The sequence below is a fragment of the Pseudopipra pipra genome, chromosome 8, assembly GCF_036250125.1.
Source record: "Pseudopipra pipra isolate bDixPip1 chromosome 8, bDixPip1.hap1, whole genome shotgun sequence".
NCBI classification, from domain to species: domain Eukaryota; kingdom Metazoa; phylum Chordata; class Aves; order Passeriformes; family Pipridae; genus Pseudopipra; species Pseudopipra pipra.
The window spans coordinates 363661-383529 of NC_087556.1; the positions used below are offsets into that span (position 1 = coordinate 363661).

Genomic DNA, 19869 nt, shown 5'->3' on the forward strand with positions numbered 1-19869 from the left:
TACCTAGAAAACATTACAGGAAACCCCAGCCCTGACAGACTCCAGCAGCATCTCTATAGAAGGCAGAGGTAATTAGTGGAGCTGTAAAAACAAAAACCAACCAAAAAAACTTCTCACCCTTATCAAGGGTAAAGACCCTGTTTCACGGGCTACTTCCACCTTAACCAGTCCAAGGGGAAATTTTCTTTTTCCAGTCACTATTCCCAAATAATCAAGCTGACTTTGCAAACCAGCCCACGAGCAGCTGCACCAGAGCAGAGGCATTTTTGCACCGATTTGAGGAGCAGAGGTTTGTCAGAGAACTAGAAAACATAACACTGCTGCCCTTTCCTGCAGAAAGCTGCAGCCAGCAGGAATACATCTGCTTAATGACCTGAGGGATTTAACTTGCCTTGCAGAATCTGTGCCCGTGGGACGTGGTTTTCCTGAGAATTCCTAACTTCTGCACCAAATGAAAGACTCTCCTTGAAGCTCCTGCACTTTTTTCCAGCCACCAGTCACCCACCTGTGTGTACCTGACAAGCAACAACAAATATCTCAGAGCAGTTAGATCTGAGAAATGTTTATGGCTTACTTGTCTCCAAAGAAAACCTGGTGTTGATTCCTAATGCTGCACAAGAAAATAATTCTGGGAGAAAAAAAAATTTAAGTAGTCTGAGAAGAAAGCAAAAGCCTCTTTAGGCTGTCAGGGTGACAATTTGCCAGGTTTGAGTTATCTGCAGACACAAGAAAGAGAATAAACGTCTTTTTGGAGGTAAGCAGGCAGCAGATCATCTCAGAGTTTGATATGGTGAAGTCTGGAGTCCTCTCTGACAAGAGAGAACCCTTTAAACAGAAACATCACCCACCCCAGCCACGGCACTTCCTCCTGTAGGAAAAAACACCTCTCCTGCCCAAAGAGCCAGTCTTTGGTGGCACACATCCAAAGAAATTGGAAATGAAAAAACTTACAGAAGCAAACAAAAAATTCCACAGCACCTGTGTTTCATCTACCAGATGGTGGTTGCTTGGGAATTCAGGAGAAGAGCAGAGAGCTGCTTCTCCCCAGAAAAAGGAAGAGCAAGTCTGAGCCGCCGCAGTTGCTTTTCCAGAAACACATTATTGGATTAGCTTGAACTTCAGAGAGGGGAAAAAGAACAAGGATAAGCTTGGCTAGTGCCCTGGGCTTTTAGAACACAACCTGGGGAGCTCAGTGTCAGCAGGATAAAGCCAGCAGCAACACTGGGCTCCATCCAAGGTGGGCAGGCAGACACAGCTCTCCTCGGGTCCTGTATCAGAGCTGAGATTTTAGTGGCAAAAAATGCAACTCCTGAAGCAAAACTGCCAGAGATGGAAAGTTTACATCAAGCTAATGAAAACACAGCTGGTAAAGTCATGGTACAGAACCCACACTGATGGGTCTGTGTCAACAGGGCAGCTCTGCCTCACAGACACACGACAAATTATGGAGCCCCACGGATTCACAGGGCTCATGTTTCAAGCACAGGTCAGCTGCCCCTCTCAAACCATGACCTTCTTTCTTGTTGTCTACACAAGGATCTCAGGTTTCACTTCAAAGAGCTGAAGGTAAGAGAAACAACTAAGAATTTTAGCTTGACAGACCCTGAAGACTCAGAAAAACCCTCCCACCCCAGACAAGTCAGCTTTTTTTCTATGCAAAAAACACAGTGTGAAAACCAGTTTACTTGAAGGCACTGATTTGTTTTGTTGGGGGGGCAGAGGAAGGGTGACAAGTTGTCACAGGCTGAAGAGACAGAAAGGAAACCCAGCCATGAGCCAAAGGCTGTTTATGCAAAGCATTTCAGGCCACACACTCAGGCCAGCACAGGCAGCTGGCCTGTCTCCACTGCACATTCCCACCTCCTGCAGGCCCAGCTCAAAATTCCCACTGACAAGGATCAGTGCTCTGGTCCCCCCCCACCTTCTCCTGCCCCACATCCACAGAGGAACTCTTCTCGTGGTGGGACTGCAGTTAAAAGCTGCTCTCACAGGTTAAGTCTGGAAGGAAACTCCACTGGAGGTTTCTTTAGGGGAAAAAAAAGTGGTCACTGCATTTACAGACATGGTAGCAGACAAACACAACCCAGAATTTACTACTCAAGGACTTTTCAGATAACTCTACAGAAAAACAATGCATGAGCTGTCGATTTTTCCTCTTTTAAAGCACCTTAAATCTAAAACTAAGAGGCAAAGCTGCCACAGGCTGTGGATGGTATGTGCTTAGGGACACAAAGTGCCTCAGGCTCTACTCAGTTGCTACTCTAAGACCTTGTATTTCTTACTTGAAATGTCAGACACATCACCCTAAAGATAAAGGGTCATCCTCAGCCTTCCAGCACCTGTGAAAACGCAGGAGAGGAACTCTGAACAAGAGATGGAGAGACAGGACACAGGGAATGGCTTCCCACTGCCAGAGGGAAGGGATAGATGGGAGATTGGGAAGGAATTGTTCCCTGTGAGGGTGGGGAGGCCCTGGCCCAGGTTGCCCAGAGAAGCTGTGGCTGCCCCTGGATCCCTGGAAGTGTCCAAGGCCAGGTTGGACAGGGCTTGGAGCAACCTGGGACAGTGGGAGGTGTCCCTGCCCATGGCAGGGGGTGGCACTGGGACCCTTCCAACCCAGACCATTCCATGGTTCCATGGTCATGAGGAAGACACATTATTTGCAACACTCTTTTCTTAAAAAAATTCTGTTTAAAAAAAAAAAAAAAAGGTAACATTAATCTCAAAGGTGTACAACACTCAAGGACCCTGGGTGACTGTCTCCCACTAAATTATCCTACACAACATCACCCCACCCAACAACCACACCTACACCAAGATCCTTTTTCACTGACACTCCTGCAATATCCCAACACAGCACCCGGAATAAACACCCAACCAGTTATTTTTATTGCTGTACACAGGCATCCTCAGCCCCACTGCACTGAGCTGTGCTAAAATACTGTGCACCGGTATGGCCACTGGGAACTTGGGAAGAATAAAACAAGGATTTCCATCTCCCAGCTCATTTCAAGAAGTGTTACTGCAGCAAGTGGAACAGCATGAAACAATGTGTTCTTATAACAAACCTCATATGATTGCTACAGAACTTATTTTGCTCGAGAAATGCGAAAATGAGCGTTTCCACATTCCAGATCTAAATGTGCTGATATCACCTCAAACATCACCTGAAACGTGGAATGTTTGTGGGATACTGCTTCAAAGCCTTGCTGAGACTTCAAACGATTTGCAAGTCCTGCAGTTTGTTCTGTTGAACCGCCTGAGGATGACTGGATCTTCTCTCCTCTGAAACCCTGCTCTGAGCTCAGGAACCCAAGAAGCATGAGAGGAACCTGCCCGGGGGAGTGACCCAGGGAATAATGACACACAGGGAGCTCCAGAGGCTCCCCAGCAGGCAGGCAGCAATGATGTCAGCAAAACATATCCTTCTCTTTCCTCCAGAGCATGGAATTTCAACTTTAGTCCAGGAAGCATAATGAAAACCACCAAATTTTCTGCAAAAAATGGGTCATTGGGAGAACAAGGCACTTCCACGAGTAAACAAAGAGGGGTTACATGAGCTTACCTTCCACTAGCCCAGGGTGCTCCAAGCCCTGGCCTTGGACACTTCCAGGGATCCAGGGGCAGCCACAGCTTCTCTGGGCAACCTGTGCCAGGGCCTCCCCACCCTCCCAGGGAACAATTCCTTCCCATTTCCCATCTATCCCTGCCCTCTGTGTGATGCTATTAAATGCTCTGTTGCTCCAGATGGACTAGCACATGCAGTTTAAGTATCTTTCCTTAGTTTTGGTTGTTTGCCTGTTGTTTTCTTTTTTTTTTTAATACCTCCCTTGTTCGAATCCACTTTTACTGAGTTTACAGAAATTAACACGACGCATTAAGTTGCAGTGGAGCTTTTTTGGTGACTTTTTTTCTTAATATTTTATGAAGGAGGCACAGCTGAGGCCGGGCTGACAGGCAGCTCCACGCTGATGACTTTTCCTACAGCTTGCACTTGCACCAGGAAAGTCAGCACAACTTTTCCCACTGCAAAAAGGCAAACCACTCCCCTACACCTCTAGGAAAAACCCTGAGAGAGCTTCAGGACAAGAGTAATTCCACACAGGGCATAGCTAAGGGTAACTATCAGCCAGTTGACTAGTGCAGCAAAGTTAGAAGCACCTGAGAGCAGGGCTCAGCTGTGACTTGCACCCCCCACCACTCAGCAACACCCTCCTCACTTGTAGCTTGTTTGCTCCCAGCTTGCGGGTCAAGAGGTCACAGAGAACACAGAGAATTATTTCTTTGCAGGGCTGTGGTCTGAAAACAAGAAAGAAACACGGTAAAGATAAAAACTTTTTGCTGCACCCAAGTTGCCTCTGCATTTCAGTGTTCACACGTATTGACCTCAGGAAATGCATTTCAGCCTGAGCCAAATACAGCCGGGAGGAGGAAGATGGTCCACAGCCATTGTCTTTAATTGAAGGAATTAAAGACAAGCTAGGCCTTTAGCTCAAGTCTGAGCTGGCACTTGTGCTTCTACAGGAGAAGCCTCCAAAAACCTTGCCCACCCCTGTCTAGACCCCACTCAGTACATTCGGATTTCCCACCTTTCTCAAGCAGCTCCTTAAACCCCGCCGCGATAAGGATCAGCCGTTCCTACCCTCCCATTAACCCAAATTCACCCCCAGGGCTTCCCCTTCTCCCGCACATCAAACGCGGCCGGGCCGGCCCTTCGGCGGAGTTACAGCTCTCACGAACGGCTGTCAAGGCAAAGCGGTGTGGCTTTAGCTCTGACACATGAACTCGCAGCCCAAAGCCCGGAGCCGCAGACCCGCGGGTTCATCCCACCGGGACGAAGCCGCGGAGCTACCGCAGGGCCCGGGGACGGCGAACCCGGAACGCGGCAGCAAAGACCCGGGAAGCCCGGGTTACCGCGGGCAGCAGCTCTGCCTCAGCACGGGAGGCTGGGGCTCCCATCCCCGAGGCCCGGGACCCCCCTCCAGCCCCGGGAATCCCCCCGGGAATCCCCCGGTCCCGGTCCCCGCTCACCTCGGCCCGCGCTCCGCCCGGCGCGCGCGCTTCCGGGGGCGGGGCCGCGCCGCGAGGGGCGGGATCAAGGCAGTGTGGGCGGGGCCCGGGAGGAGAAGGGCGTGGTCTGAGCGCGGTGGGCGTGGCCTCCGTGAGGCGCCGGGCCTGGGACGGGGTTTTGGGGGGTCCCGTGTGGTGGGGGGGGCTCAGGGACCGGCGTGGGTAGGGCTGAAAGGTTGGTGTGCGCCGTGCGAGGAGCGTTACGGTGCGTGGGGGCTGAGGGGATTGGGTATAGGGCCTGAAAGAGCCGGCTGTGCGGTCTCAGGGCTTATATACGTGTGTGGGTTCTGTAGGTCTGTATATAGGGTCTCAGGGGCCTGTATCTATATATTTATACATCTATACACCTATACATCTATACATCTATACATCTACATATCAGATCTGAAAAGTCTGTATATAGAGTCTCATGGGCCCACATATATATATATATATGTATGTATAGATATGTTCTGAAAGGTCTATCTGTAGGATTTCAGGGACCCATATATATACGTACATAGGTTCTGAAAGGTGTGTATGTAGGGTCTCAGGGGCCTCTATCTATCTATCTATCTATCTATCTATCTATCTATCTATCTATCTATCATCTACCTACCTATCTATCTATCTATCTACCTATCTATCCATATCTCAATATAGATATCTATATATCCATGTATCTATCTATCTATATCGCTATATATCTCTGTATAGATATGTATCTATATATAGGATCTGAAAGATCTGTATATAGAGTCTCGTGGGCCCATATATATATGTATATATGTATGTTGTGAAAGGTCTATTTATAGGATTTCAGGAGCACATTTATATACATATATAGGTTCTGAAAGGTCTGTATATAGGGTTTCAGGGGCCTATATATATAAGATAAATAGATAGTTAGATAGAGGTTCTGAAAGGTCAGTATATAGGCTCTCAGGGGCCCATGTATAGGGTCTCAGGGGTCCATGTACATATATGTATATATATACCTTCTGAAAGGGTGTATATAGGCTCTCTGGGCCCAGTATCTATAGGCCCTGCAAGGGTTGTGTAAAGGATATAAGGAGCATATTTATAGGTCCATAAGAGCCTGTCTATAGGGGCCAAGAGTCCTGTAGGGAGGGGCTGAAGGGCTTGTGTATAGGGTCTGAAAGAGTGGTATATGGGGTCTCAGGGGCTTTTTATATATATATATATATATATATATATATATATAAAAATATATATAAAATCACAGAATGTTATGAGGTTGGAAGGGACCTTAAAGAGCGTCTTGTCCCACCCCTGCCATGGGCAGGGACACCTCCCACTAGCCCAGGTGGTTCCAAGCCCCGTCCTTGGACATTTCAAGAGATGGGGCAGCCACAACTTCCCTGGGCAACCTGTGCCAGGGCCTCCCCACCCTCCCAGGGGAGAATCCCTTCCTTCTCCAGGGTGGTGGGTTGGTGTGTCAGTGGCTGGGGCTGTGCCTGATGCCTCGGGAATGGGATGGCAGCGGGAAGGGAAAGTGAGAAAGGCATGCCTGGGTCATGTGCACCTCGGCAGCTAGATCAGAGGGAGGATTCACTGCTGAGGAGGCTAATTTTAGGCATTTTAATTTTAGTTGCTTCCAGATGCCTCTGAGGTTGGCTCTCTGCAGGCTCTAATGAACCCCCCATTAAAAAACACATTTTCCGGAGGCGAATGGACGGCGATTGCTCTTGAGGAACACAGGAGGCTGCTGGATCCTGCCACTGCCCCCACACAGCGAGGATGCTGCAGGGATTTTTAGGATGAACCTTTTGGTGAAGCTTAAGGTGATGCCAGAGGTTTGGAGGGGTCGCTGGGGGTCGGGGTGCAGCGGGGTCTGGCCATCTCTGGTGGTGACACCAGATCCCAAAAAGGGATGGGAGAAGCAGCAAGGAAACACTGGTGTGCTTGGGTAAGTTGGGGTTTATGTCCTAGTCCTGTGATGGGACAGGGATCACCGTCCTGCCCAGTCCAGGGACATTTCCCCCCTCATATCCTATTGCTCCCTGAGCAGCTTGGCAGTGCTCAGCTTACAGAAGATGGCCAGCACCATTCCTTTATCAGGTAGACTCTGCCCCCCTATATCAGGGCTGTTATCTGCAGTAACCTGATAGAATCAACTTTTCCTCTAAATAAAAGCAGATAAAATGCACCTGGACCTGGAATCCTCCTGCATTTCCTCATCCAGCCATGCCTGATGCATCTGCTGGATTTTGCATGTTCATCCATCTCTGTGGGATGGATTTTGCTGTATCACAGCCCTGCACATCCGTAGGAACAAAACTGGCTAAATCCAGAAAGAAAGTGATGAGTCTGTGGACTAAATGATCATTTGGGGTTTTTTGTTGGGTTTTTTGTTTTTGTTTTTTTTTTTATTCCTAACTGGCTTATTTAGTCCAAGCACTTTGAGGCTTGAGCAGGTCTTCCAAAGTGATGGCTTTGCCTGTGGCTCATCACAGACTCACTTTCTCCTAAATCCGTGTTATTTGCAGGAGGGCAGCATCTGTGTCTCCATCACCAGTGTTGAGGTGGTTGATGGGGGTTTGAAGCTTTAGCTTTCCACTTCAGCCTTTCCCACTGCAATAATATTAATTGGCAACACTGGTGTGCTCTTCTCCATCAGTTCTTCTCAGGAGCAGCTTTCCAATATTAAGCCAGCTGTAATTGGAGGCACCAGGAGAAAGACTAGTTAAACACACTATTTTATTTAGCTTTTCCAAGAGTGGAAGATGCTTCTGGCAGGGTAACTATTCACCCTAAAATGATAGGGTTTTATTTTGGTGCCCATACCCTCACCCCTTTTGCTCCCTGCGCCTTGGGGGGCCGTTCCCTGCCAGCTCGTTTGATTGCACAGGGTACTGATCTCAGGGCTCACATTTAGCTCCCATTTCTGTGGGTTGTAATGAGTGCCCACGTGCTCAGCAGGGCTCTGCTAATGAATTCTTGCCCTTTCTGCCACCCTCACCCTTTGCTCACAGCTGGTCTTCCCCCACCTCTGCCCAGTACTCCCTAGGAATGTTTAAACTCTGCCTAAAACTGACTTCAGCTTCCAGCTCCTCTTTGATGAGAAATAAACATCTAAATATAGAGTATGAATGGCTGGAGGAGCAGGGAATAGGAGAGCAGCTGGGGCAGCTCTGGTAGCCCAGGGACTGCTCACCATGTCCATCCTTGTCCTCCCTGGGAGCTTCCAGCCCCGATCCCCGTAGGAAATGTCCATGGGAAAACCAGCACAGGCTCATCCTAAATGTGTCTCTGCTCCCCCAGCTGAAAAAAAGCGTTGGGTTGGGTAGTTTGTGGTGAGAAGAGGAGGCTCTGCCCCAAAGCACTTCTGGGCCTGCATTATCCAACCTCCCTGGGGCCTTGGGACTTCCTTCCTCCCTCCCTGGTTCCTGCCTTTCTCATCTGCCCTTTCCAGCTCCTCTGGGCTGCATTAACCCTGGCTTTGCCATTTTGAGGCTTTTAATCCCATGGTGTGGGATGCTGGAAGCTGTCCCGAGGAGAGGCTGATGTCCCTGGGGACCTTGGCTGCTCCTTGGCCGAGTTTTGTGTGGGAACACCTTCCCATGAGGGTGCTCCCGGGGTCATTGCAGGGGGCTGTGCTGCTCAAAATCCTCCTTTTAAAGCCTTTTTCCTCCTGCCATCGATTTTCAGCTTGGAATGAGAGGGAAATACAACAAGCAGGGACAGAGCAAGGACTTGATCCGGTCTGAGCAGTGAAGCAAAGAGCAGCTGCTGCAAAAAGTCTGTGGGATTTTCCAGGAAAAACAAATAATCACTGAAATGACAAATGTGTGATGTTGGAAAGATCACAGGTAAACCATTCCAGAAGGCAGAGTCAATGCTTCAACCACGTCTTCCCAACTGACAAAGAGAAGGAAGGGATAACTCATCCCTGAAGGAAAACCCAGCCAGAAATAAGGATTGAGGTGAAGGATTGCTCAGGGACGAGCTCCAAAATGATGTGGCTTGGGGAGAAGCTGAGAACAACCCCTCAGGACCTGTGGGAGGCAGAGAGGGAGCTGGGGATGAAGGGAGGAGGGCACTGGAGTGCTGTGATGGTGTGGGTGAATCATATCTGTGCCACCCCATCACCTGGTCGTGCTTCCCTCTGTATTTTTAGAAGCTCTCCGTGGCAAACACAGGGGGGCAGATAACAGCTCGAGTCTCTCAGCCTGCGTGTGTTTGGCAACCTCCAGTCTTGTCAGAGTTTTTTCCCCATTAATTCCCCGTGACTCTCCTTCCCTGAGCATCCTCCTCTCCTCACCTGCCAGGAGGTGTGTCCCAGTTGTTCCACAGCAAGGACCCAGGCTCCTCGACTTCAAAAAAACAGCAATAGCACAGGATCCCTGCTGCTTTGAAGCGGTTTCAGTCCCCGCTGCAATGGTATTGCTGCACATGGGAACTGCTTGTGCATTTATATTTTTTAAAGCCCCATTTCCTAACGAGCAATTCTGGGGCTACTTCCAATATTAAAAGCGATGGGCTCATTTCCCTTCCGGATGATTCCTTCCCAGGAATTATAAAGGAGCCGCCGGCAGTATTATAAAAACTCCCAGGCCAAAGGGAAAAGTCTTTTCTAAGAAAAATAATCCAAGTACATCACCTTTCAAGAAAAAATGGGCTTATTTAGCCCAGATGCTGCAAGGTCTACACTGGCAGCCCGGCCCAGCATGTCTGCATCTCTCTTTCTGCAACACATATATATATATATGTGTATTTTTTTTTTTTTTTGAGTACCGACTCTTTATACCATTAATTGAGACAGCCATTAGGTGGGATGCTGGTTTGACCTGGCACCCCAAATCCCTGTGGCACCCCCATGGCTGCATCCCCAGGGCCACTGGGGGCCTTTGCTGCCCCCCATCTCCCTGCACCCTCTCCCTGGGGCACCCCATCTCCCTGCAACCCCATCTCCCCGCTGAGCCCCGTCCCCTGTGCACGCCCCTTGGAGAACCCCCTCCTCCAGGCACCCCAACTCCCTGCACCCCAACTCCCTGCACCCCTTCCCTCACTGCACCTCCTCCCCAGTGCACTGCGTGTCCCTACACCCCTTTCCGGGAGCCCCACATCGCATCGCGCCCCCTCCCTCACTGTCCCCTCTCAGGGGACTCTCGGGGATCCCCCGCACCCCCTCCCTCACTATCCCCTCTCAGGGGTGCCCCCGTGCCCCCTCCCAGCCCCGCCCACCCAATGACCACGCCTCCTTCAGGCCCCGCCCCCGGCCCCGCCCCGTGGAGTTCCCTTGCCCTGCCGGCGTTGGGCGGGGTCGCGCGCGCGCCGGCGGGCGGGGAACGCCGGCAGCCAATCACCTGCCGGGGAAGCGCAACCGCCCGGCGCCCATTGGCCCGGCGGGGCCCGGGGGCCGGCGCGCGGGGCGCGGCGATTGGCCGGCGGTGGCGGCGGCTCCGCCCCGCGGGCGCGCGGCGCGCCCGCCCCGCCCCGCCCCGCCCGGGCGGCAGCAGCACCGCCGCCGCCGCCGCCGCAGCGTGGGGCGGCTCCAGCGGCGCGATGGCGGCCACAGCGGGCAGAGCGCTGCCGCTCCTCCTCTGCGGCCGCCGCCCCGCCGCGCTCACCGCCGCCACCGGCCGCTTCCCGGCGCTGGGCCGCCGCCGCCAGCAGCAGCAGCAGCAGCGACACCGGACGGTGAGTGAGAGCCGGCAGCCGCGTGCCCTTCAGGAGACGGGCGCGGTGCCGGCGGGCGGCGGGGGGGCCCCGGCTCGGCGGCGGCTCCGCGGCCGCTCCGCGGCGGCTCGGCGGCGGCTCCGCGGCTCTGCGCCGCCAGCCGCGCGTTATTCTTAGCGCCGTCAGGGGGTGAAACTTGAGCGCGGCGGGCGGCGCGGCGGATCCCCCCCTCCTCGGCCGCGCCCCGGCGGCGGCTCCGCGGCGCGGCCGCCCCGCGCCGCGCCGGGACCGGGCGGTGTCCGCGGCGCTCCCGCCGTGCCGGGGCCGCGCTCCGGGGCGGGGGTCGCGGCCGTGCCGGGGCTCGGCCGCCAGGTGGCGCCCGGGTCCGGCGGGAGCGGGGGGGGGCGCGGGGGGCGCGGAGCCCCCGCCGGGAGCGGGAGCGGGGCCGGGAGCGGGAGCGGGGCCGGGAGCGGGAGCGGGGCCTTTGTGTCCCTATCCCGGGGCTGCATCGCTCCCCCTCTGCGTGCCGCGCCCCTCAAGGTCAGCCGGGGGAGAGGCTCCCCAGATCCCGGTGGGAGAGGGGCACAGCCCGCCGGGCTCTGCTCGCTCCCCCTTCCCTGGCGGCTCTGCCGGGGACGGAGGAGCCCGGCAGCGCCCGAATTTGCTGGGTGTCTCAGGGCGGGGAACAAAGCTGTGCAGGCAGCAGGATGCGTCTCCGAGCTCGAAAAGATTTGCTAAAAATACCGGGAGGGTTTTCTTTTCCTTTCCCTTTCTGAGCCAAGGGAACGGCGCGGAGCCGTGGGATATCCTCCTGGACCCCCGGCAGTCCCCCGCCAGCTGTTTGTAACGCTGCCCCTGAAAGAGCCGCCGCCGGAGGTGTGCACCTGTCGCTCACTTGTTGTTTTGCTCCGAACAAGTGATGAGGAAACTCCGCGGAGCCCCCGCGGCCGTGTGTTCATGGGGTGATGGAGCAGCTCTGCGCTCCCCGGGACAGCGGGAACACCGCGGGTCCCCGGGCCGGGTGTGCGGGGCCGTGTGTGCCGGGCCGTGTGTGCGGGGCCGTGTGTGCCGGGCCGGGTGTGCTGTGTGTGCCGGGCCGGGTGTGCTGTGTGTGCCGGGCCGGGTGTGTGTGTGCCGTGTGTGCCGTATGTGCCGGGCCGTGTATCCCCGGGGTGCCGGTGGTTCCCGTGGCGCTGCCGGGGTGTTTTGGCAGCGCCGGGATGCCGGAGGTTCGGCCGGTGTCGGGTGTCTCAATCCCATATTTGCAGCGCGGTCCTTCCCACGTGTGAAGCGCGACTTTGTGCGGTGCCGATTTCAGGGTTAACACCCGGTCAGGTGTGGAACAGCCCCTCCGGCTTTCGTAATTATCATTTCAGTTGTCTCTTTTAGTGCTCTGGCCCGGCAAAAAATTTATATTCATCTAAATTTAAGTTGACCTTTGCGATTAATTTAACGAGGCTCAGGTTCGTGCTTGGTTTCGCTCCTTGGGTGAAGTGTACCAGTAAATGTGAGAGAAGACTTAAAAAAAAAAAACAAACCAAACATTAAAAATACCCCAAATCTCTTCTGTTTGCCCAGGATGCTTTGCTGCTGCTAAGTGGACGTGACTGAGGTGTGGGCACACTAAAATCATACTGCCCAAACCAACTCCCTCAGGAGCTTGGGGAAGGAGGAGGATTTTGCTCGTGTCCCATGGACTGATGATTAGAAAGCCTTCCTGGCTCTGGTTGGGTTGTGCTGCTTGGGTTTTTTTTTTGTTTTGGCAGCTGGGCTCTTGGCTGTCTGTGGTGTTGCAGTCATTAGTTTTTGGGAATCTTTTCAATAGGCAGGTTGTAGGCAGGTGTTGGATCCCTGTGAAACAAGGGAGCAGGTCGGGATCCAGTATCCTGACGGTTCCTTTTGACTGTAATGTGCCTATTTATCTCCTCCCAGCAAAGATGAGTTATCCTTTCCATCACACTGCACTTGAGAAACTGTGCAGACCACTGGGAGAGAGTAGAGACCTGAGAGCTGCCGAATCCTGGAATAAATGATCTTCAAGGAGAAATTACGGGAACTGGAGCTCTTCAGAATGAAAAGAAAATCGAAAGGAGGTTGCTGCAAAGAGGAAGCAGAAAACCAGTCAGATCTGTGCTGGGTAGGAGAAATAATGAGCTTGCAGTGTGAGGAGAGTGGTTTGGTAGGTGCTGGGAATCCCTGTTGACAGTAAGAGTAGCGAAGTGCTGAATTATTTCCTGGGAAAGGTGTTCAGTCTTTGCTCTTGGAGGTGGTTGGGACAGGTTAGACTTACATCAGTCAGTTATGGCTGATGAAGAATTGATCCTTTTCTGTGATAGGACTGGGCTATATGAGCTTCCTGAGTCTATGGGTTGTATTAGGAAAGAGATAAGAAGAGATTGTATAATATAAGTGTAATTAATAGAGTGATTATATCAGGTATTTGTCTGTGCAGTGTTGTTTTTAGTGCCATAAATTCTACTTGGTTACTTCTCAGGATGGCTGGTTTCTAGCAGAGGTGATAAATTAAATGGGCTTTCTTAGAATATGGTGGAAATGCTAAATGGTCTTATGGATGAGTTCTTACAAAAGGGATATAAATTACACTGGAAGAAACTGGACCAAGAGACCAGATTACTGTGGGAGGGCAGTGCTTTAAAACAAACAAAAAACCCCTCCAGGGGCTGGGTGAGGTGTGAAAAAGGAGGTTGGGGTAACATCAAACAGGAGGGAGGGTGAGGGGGTCCAGGCTTTGAAACAGATACTTGGTTTATGATGTGGGGGTAATACTGGGAGGCATAGGGCTGGAATGAAGCATTCACAGCTTTGAAAGCTAAAGGAAGTTGGGAAAGCTCAGCGTGGAGATGTGGGATCCGGGAGAAGACACAAATCCTCCCGGTCTGTCCCAGCAGTTCCACTGAGGGTGAGAAACCTGGGGAGGAGGAGGCAGGAACCGTGAATGAGAAGTTCCCTCATTGATCCCCCAGTAGGAATAAACAAACAGGAGGAATTGTTTATTATTTCTATTTGTGGATTTCCCCTCTGGAAGTGGTGGTGGTGTCCAACTGCAGGATGGCCGGGCAGGGGGAGGAGGCTGAACCCTGGGGGACAAAGGGCTGGAGCATCCACACTGCTGGAAGAATATGACAGAGCTGAATAAATGGACTTGGAGCAGAAGTAGCAGAGGCTGCATCTCTTTCCCTTCTCCCAGTTCAGTTGCAACTATGTGAGAGTGGAAGAAGCCTTGCAGAGGTGGAGAGGGGAGAGCTCCCAGGCATGTTCTGCAGTGGAGAAGGTGCTGGAATTGGCTGGGGAGGTTGTAACACGAGGGGGAATGTGTGGATGGCCACGGGTTTGGAGATGAGTAGGGTGAAATAGTTCGTAGAGTGGAACATCAGGGGTCTTGGTGTTTGTTTGAGGCTGATGCTGTGTGTGCTCTCTCACTGGGAGCTGGGAGGTCACGTGTGAAGAGGAAATTTGGTTCATGGTGCTGAGTGGGAAGACCAGAAGTGGCAAAAGTTGGTATCAGCAAGCAGGATGAGGGGGAATAAAAGTACTGTGTGTGGTTTCCTTTTCTGTGTGCCAGCAAGACAGGGCAAAAAACGAGAATGAAAGGGATGTTCCTTGGAGGAAATTTCCTTATGAAACAAGGGAAACCCTTTCTTTGTCTCTTGCCTGTTCTGGGTGCTGTGGGTGTTGAGGGTCAGCTGCCCAAGGTGAGAGCTCCATATGGCTGGGAAACAGTTGGAAAAAGGTTCACAAGGAAGCAAGCTGTAAACCTCTTTCAAATATGTGGTGGTAGACAAAGGACTTCAGTAGCATGCTCCTGTTTTGTGTGTTGAATGCCTGATGCTCATAGCTTTCTTCCCATGAAGATTAGAGTCGCCTGTGACTGAGTTTCCTGGTGCATGTAGCCAGTGGCTGTGTTGGATTGGGATGGAATCATATGGTTCAAATCTGGCAGAAATACCTGTGGGAAATCAAGGGCTCAGCTGTGTGTGGCATTCCTGTGGGAGTTCCTCCTGGCAGTTCTGGGTAGATCAGGAGTGATGACTCCTAGTGACAGGAAGCCTAAGAAGTAAAAACTGACCCAGGCTGAACTGCAGCCAGATTTCAAGCAGGTGTTGGGTGACCTGCATGTTTTCCTCTCTGCTCCAGATGAGGCCCAGGGTTACCTGTGTCAGTCCCTCCCCCAAGCTGGGGAGGGTTTTGTTGCAGGCAGCCCTGTGCTAAGGGTGCAGTACAGAGTGTATCCTGCAGAGATCCTGCTCGGTGCCAAGGAGAGGTGGTGTGGGATGTGAGAGACCCCAGGAGGAGGATGCAGTGGACATCCTGCTGAAGCTGTCCCTTATTCAGCATAGGTACCATGTGTACCTGATGTATTTTTTTTATTCCTGTGCTATGGTTGAAACCAATGCAGCATCAACTTCCAGAGAAGCTGCTGCTCAGCAGTGTGGCCAGGATTCCCCTGGTGCTGCTCCTCCCTGACCTCCTCCCTTGCTGGCAGCAGTTTTATTGCCCATCTCTTGGATCAAGGTGATTTGCCAGGTGAAGCCCGGGGCTCACAAAACTCGGGTGGTGGCAAGGATGGTGAGACTTGGAAGACTTAGGTGTGTGTTTTTGCTGAGGATGGAAGCTGGCAGGCTGCTTTAATTAACTGAACTGCTGTTTTCCTGACCTTGCACGCTGCTGATTGTAAATTTTCAAAGGAATGATTAAAAAGCCAAAGAGCTGGTGGCACTCCAGTGGTTTGAAGGGGCATAAAACAATTATTGTCACTTTGTCACTGGATCTTTGGCTGCACTTCCAGTGTTTCCCATGCTGGGACACCCGTGGGAGCAGTGGCTGCGCCCCAGGAAGAGGTGCAGCTGATCTGATTTTGGAAGTGAAGATGGGACGTGGCTTGAGCTGCAATGGAGGTAACTGTGAACCCAGCAGAACGTTTATGAAGCTGTGGGAGTCCTAAGGAAGAGATGATTTGACTGTAAGGATGGGTCTCTCCACCAGCCCTCCTCTTTCTCCTGCTTCTTCCCTCGCCTCGTCCCACACAGGTGCAAGTGCTGTCCCCTGACTCCTCTCTCACCTCACCCTGGTGGAGGGTGGCAAAAAAATAGGGATTTCTTGTAGCTGGCATTGTCACTTGCCCCCTCCAGTGCTGGATAGACTGATTGAAATGGAAGGCTGAGCCAGATCTGCTGCCTCCCACCGGCTTTATTGCCACAGGGAAGGCTCTGGCTCAAGGCTATTTGGAAAAGTTCAGGAGGAAGGAAAACTTCTTCAACATTTTTACTTCAAATGAGGGGAGGGAATCTGCCCTTAGCTATTACAGAGCAATGCATAGCAGTGCTAGGTTGAAAATTTTGTGCTTTTCAGCTTTTTTTGTTAGATTGTGGTACGATTTTTTTTTTTTTTCATGAACTAAAACTGGGGTGACCAGCAGAAGTATCTTTTGGTGTATGGAAGTGGCTAAAACATTCTCTTGATCATATTCATTTTGGTAGCAAACCAGAGAACCACTTTCAGGGCTCTCTATGTGTGAAAGAGGAGCACTATACAGTGAGGACTAGATGTTGGTTTAGGGTTTTTTGGCAGTTATTTGATGACACTACCTTGTTTTATTTATAATTTATCCTGTGGGAGTAAGCAAGACTTTGTATTAGGGTCCGTGACGGGAAAGTTGATCTAGTAATTAATATAAAAATTTCAGGGCAGCTCTTCTTCCACATGGGGAGTGTCCTGAGCTGTGCTCAGACAGGATGGGTAGAGCTCTCCTTACCAGTCAAGCCTAAAAAAAGAGAAGGAAAAAACCCCAGTTGTTCACTTCCTAAAGCTGTTTTAAGACTCATCTTAAAGACGAAACTTTCTGTGAGATTGGGTCCCACCCAGTCTGGAGGGTAAAACTTAACTTATATGACTTCATTTCAGATTTGTGCTATGAGTCACCACTTTGCCATTCTATAAAATAGCACTGAGCTGACACAAATCTGCAATTTCAGTTATTCTCCTATTTGTAGGTCTGTGGAAATGCAGAGATGGTTTTAGATTTTGGGTGGTTTGTTTTGCCTTTTTTTTTTTTAATTCTTCCATTTATTGCAGCGTCAGCTGGTGGTCACTCTTCCCAAAATCCCAGCTGCTGCTTTCTGCTCCTGTGGGCCCTGGGAGCTGTGTGTGGGATGAGGAACTGTCCTTGATAGATCTTGCTGGATGAAACTGTGCACTCTGTGCTCACCACAGGGGAATACTTCTTATGTCTGAAGTGCTCTTGGGGTGAGAGACCACCTGTGATACTGCTGATGTGGATTTCACCTTATTTTGGGACTTTCTGAGGGTGATCTGGCTTTAAGGGCTGTTCTGCCCTTGAGTATTTAATGATGAAAAGAAAACTACTTGTCCTTTTTCTATTAAAGATTTGGCAAAGGGTTTTCTTCCTGTTATTAAAGTCTCAATTGGTCATCAAAATGAGATGTCATTTTAATGAAGATGAAAATATGCAGCACTTGAGTGTGATGTGGAATTAGTTTCCAGCAGGACAAGCCTGTGGGGTATCACTAATGTCTCACGGAAAATACGGAGCATGTCCACTATCTTTTTGTGGATTCTTGGCAGCTCTTAAGGAATTAGGAAAGGCAGAGCTCATTTGGGCGATTTATTGTTGGCTTCCCCAGGAGGAAAGGGCTGCTGTGCAGTGTGGAAACTCTCAGTCTCTGAAACTGCTCATTGAAATAATTAAAACTCAGATTTGCCCCGGATGTGTAACTTGGGAAGGATCTACCAGGGAGTGCCCACCACAACAAAACCGCTCTGGGTGGTTGGCAGCCTCGAGTTCTGTCCTGCAGCCTGCTGGGAATAAACAGTTCCCTGCGAGGTCGTAGCCTAGGAAGCTTTATAGGGTTTAGGAATAAAGATCTGTGGAACATGTTGGTGTTTGGAGAGGATTTTGGAGCAGTGCTATGGTGACAGTTTCAGTTGTGCTCATCACCAGGTCCCAAAACGTGTGTGTGTAGCTGCTGCTCCTTCTGTTATCCAGAGCCTGAAGTTACTCCCTGTTTTCCCTGTTCTGTGTCACCCTATTACCCTGGAAAGCCCCCAACCAGGCAAAGCTCCCCTTGCTCTCCTTTGTTCCAAGGAATGCCGTGTGTCCCCCAGCCGCACAGGGAGTTTGTCCGGATGAGCTCGCGCCAGTTCCTGCCGTACCTTGGAGCTGCTGAGGAAAAACGGGCTCCCTAAATGTGCCTCTGGAGCTGCCTTGTTTCTGGGTTGGAGACTGGAGTGTTTCAGATGTGGCTGGAAAAGGAAGAACCTGGCCTATGGTCCTTGTGAGCCCATGGCTTTGTCAAGGTTTGTCCAAGGCGTTGCTCCCGAGGAGCAGGAGGCACTTCCCTGGCCCATGGCCCTGCTCCCTGCCAGCTCCAGCACGAGTCTCTGCTGAGCTCCTTGTTCCGTGTCAGCTCCCGTCCCTCTGTGTGCTTTTCTTTAGGGGATTCTGCCCCTCTGCCCCTCAGGGGAGACCCCCCTGCAGAGCTGCTCCAGCCCTGAGAACAGCCCAGCAAGGACATGGAGCTGCTGGAGCCAGTCCAGAGGAGGCCCCGAGAGGATCCGAGGGCTGGAGCAGCTCTGCTGGGAGGAAAGGCTGGGAGAGTTGGGATTGTTCAGCCTGGAGAGGAGAAGCTTTGGGGTGACCTGATTGTGGCCTTCCAGGGCCTGAAGGGGATGACAAGAAAGATGGAGAGAGACTATTTCCAAGGGCCTGGAGCGACAGGGCACAGGGAATGGCTTCCCCCTGCCAGAGGGCAGGGTTAGATGGGATAATGGGAAGGAATCCTTCCCTGGGAGGGTGGGGAGGCCCTGGCCCAGGTTGCCCAGAGAAGCTGTGGCTGCCCCTGGATCCCTGGAAGTGTCCAAGGCCAGGTTGGACGGGGCTCAGAGCAACCTGGGAGAGTGGAAGGTGTCCCTGCCCATGGCAGGGGGTGGAATGAGATGAACTTTAAGGTCCCTCCCAACCCAACCCAGGCTGTGATTATATTATTTCTGCACTTACCTGTCACTTGACTTACATATTTTGTAGACCCTCTTGTTAAGGCATGGTGCTAATTGTCTCAAACCTCTGTTTTCTTCTGCCAAAAATCACTTTTAATGATGCAGTGCTCTTTTTGATTCCCGTCTGAAATCTGGAGAAGGAGTAGCAAATGGATGTTCATCGTCCAGAGTGCAGGTTGTGAAGTGCAATCAGAATAGTGGGCTCCAAGGTATGCCTGGAAATGAAGGAAATTGGTTGTGACAGATTATTGTAGAAAGAAATAGAGTTATTCATTCCACTTAAACCATTTTTTAAATATACATCCTTATAATTTAGACACATCATTTTTCTTAGATGTTTGGACTGAAGTGATAGTGAGTTTCCTGCCTGGCAAAGGAACTCCAGAAATGACAAATGAAGATTTTAAGAGAAAACAGGTTGCCCAAGATGGCACCGGAGCGAGGCAGGATTTTTTCAAGTTGTGTGTTAGAAAGTGATCAGTGGGGTCTGGATGGTGCTTTTTATTTATTTATTTTTATTTATTTATTTATTTATTTATTTAATGTACAAATTTTCCTGCATGACTGTTGTGTCATTATTAATGCTTAACACTTGGAATAATTTGATATACCATGTCCCATTCGTGTCTTCTGCTTCTAGACAAAACTCAGACACAGTCAATATGCAATGCAGCAGCAGCCTTTTAATAGTAATTTAAATTAATTAGAAACCTGTCCGAAACATGGCACAGATTCCTGTGTGGGGGAGAGATGGGAGGGAAGGCTGGCAGAGAAAGTTCATTTCTCCCTGAAATAACATCGAGCTGCAGAAGTGCAGAGATTCCCCAAGGGGGGGGGGAAATGTGATTCCTTTTTTGGAATGAAAACGCTCCAATTTATCATATGGCTTGGGAAATCCTCTTGGCTTCCTGCAGAGGGGGAAAGGGTGAGCTCAGTGTTTGGTCGGGTGATGGAGCCTGGCGTGTTTGTGATGCACAACGGCACAAAGAGCTCCCCAGGGAGCTGCTGCTGCCTGCAAGGCTATTCCTGCTCTCAGGGGACTTGTTCCTGAGCAGGGATAACAGAAATTCCACTGCCTGAATATTTATTAGGTTGGTAATTACACTAGTACAGTGCTGTGTGGTCTCTCCCGGGTTCGGGGGT

The 19869-nt window shown here is 51.2% G+C and overlaps 2 protein-coding genes across 5 annotated transcripts in view; one reads left to right on the forward strand and one right to left on the reverse strand.

Moving 5' to 3' along the window:
• Positions 1–5095, reverse strand: part of MICU1 (mitochondrial calcium uptake 1) — an 85988-nt gene extending 80893 nt beyond the window's left edge. For 2 of the 3 annotated variants that reach the window (XM_064662098.1, XM_064662100.1), the window contains exons 1-2: positions 5032–5095; positions 4221–4299 (exon numbers count right to left, since the gene is read on the reverse strand). The gene's annotated coding sequence lies outside the window, so the exon portion shown is untranslated. Of the gene's footprint in view, positions 1–4220; positions 4300–4914; positions 5002–5031 lie in introns of those variants that run through there. The other variant, XM_064662099.1, reaches the window with a different exon arrangement.
• Positions 5096–6815: 1720 nt separating this feature from the next.
• The window catches only part of MCU (mitochondrial calcium uniporter), an 88743-nt gene continuing 75689 nt past the window's right edge, over positions 6816–19869 (forward strand). The window contains exon 1 of one of the 2 annotated variants that reach the window (XM_064662122.1): positions 6816–6854. In XM_064662122.1, coding sequence (XP_064518192.1) covers positions 6831–6854 — 24 coding nt within the window. In that variant the 5' untranslated portion in view covers positions 6816–6830. Of the gene's footprint in view, positions 6855–10542; positions 10714–19869 lie in introns of those variants that run through there. The other variant, XM_064662121.1, reaches the window with a different exon arrangement.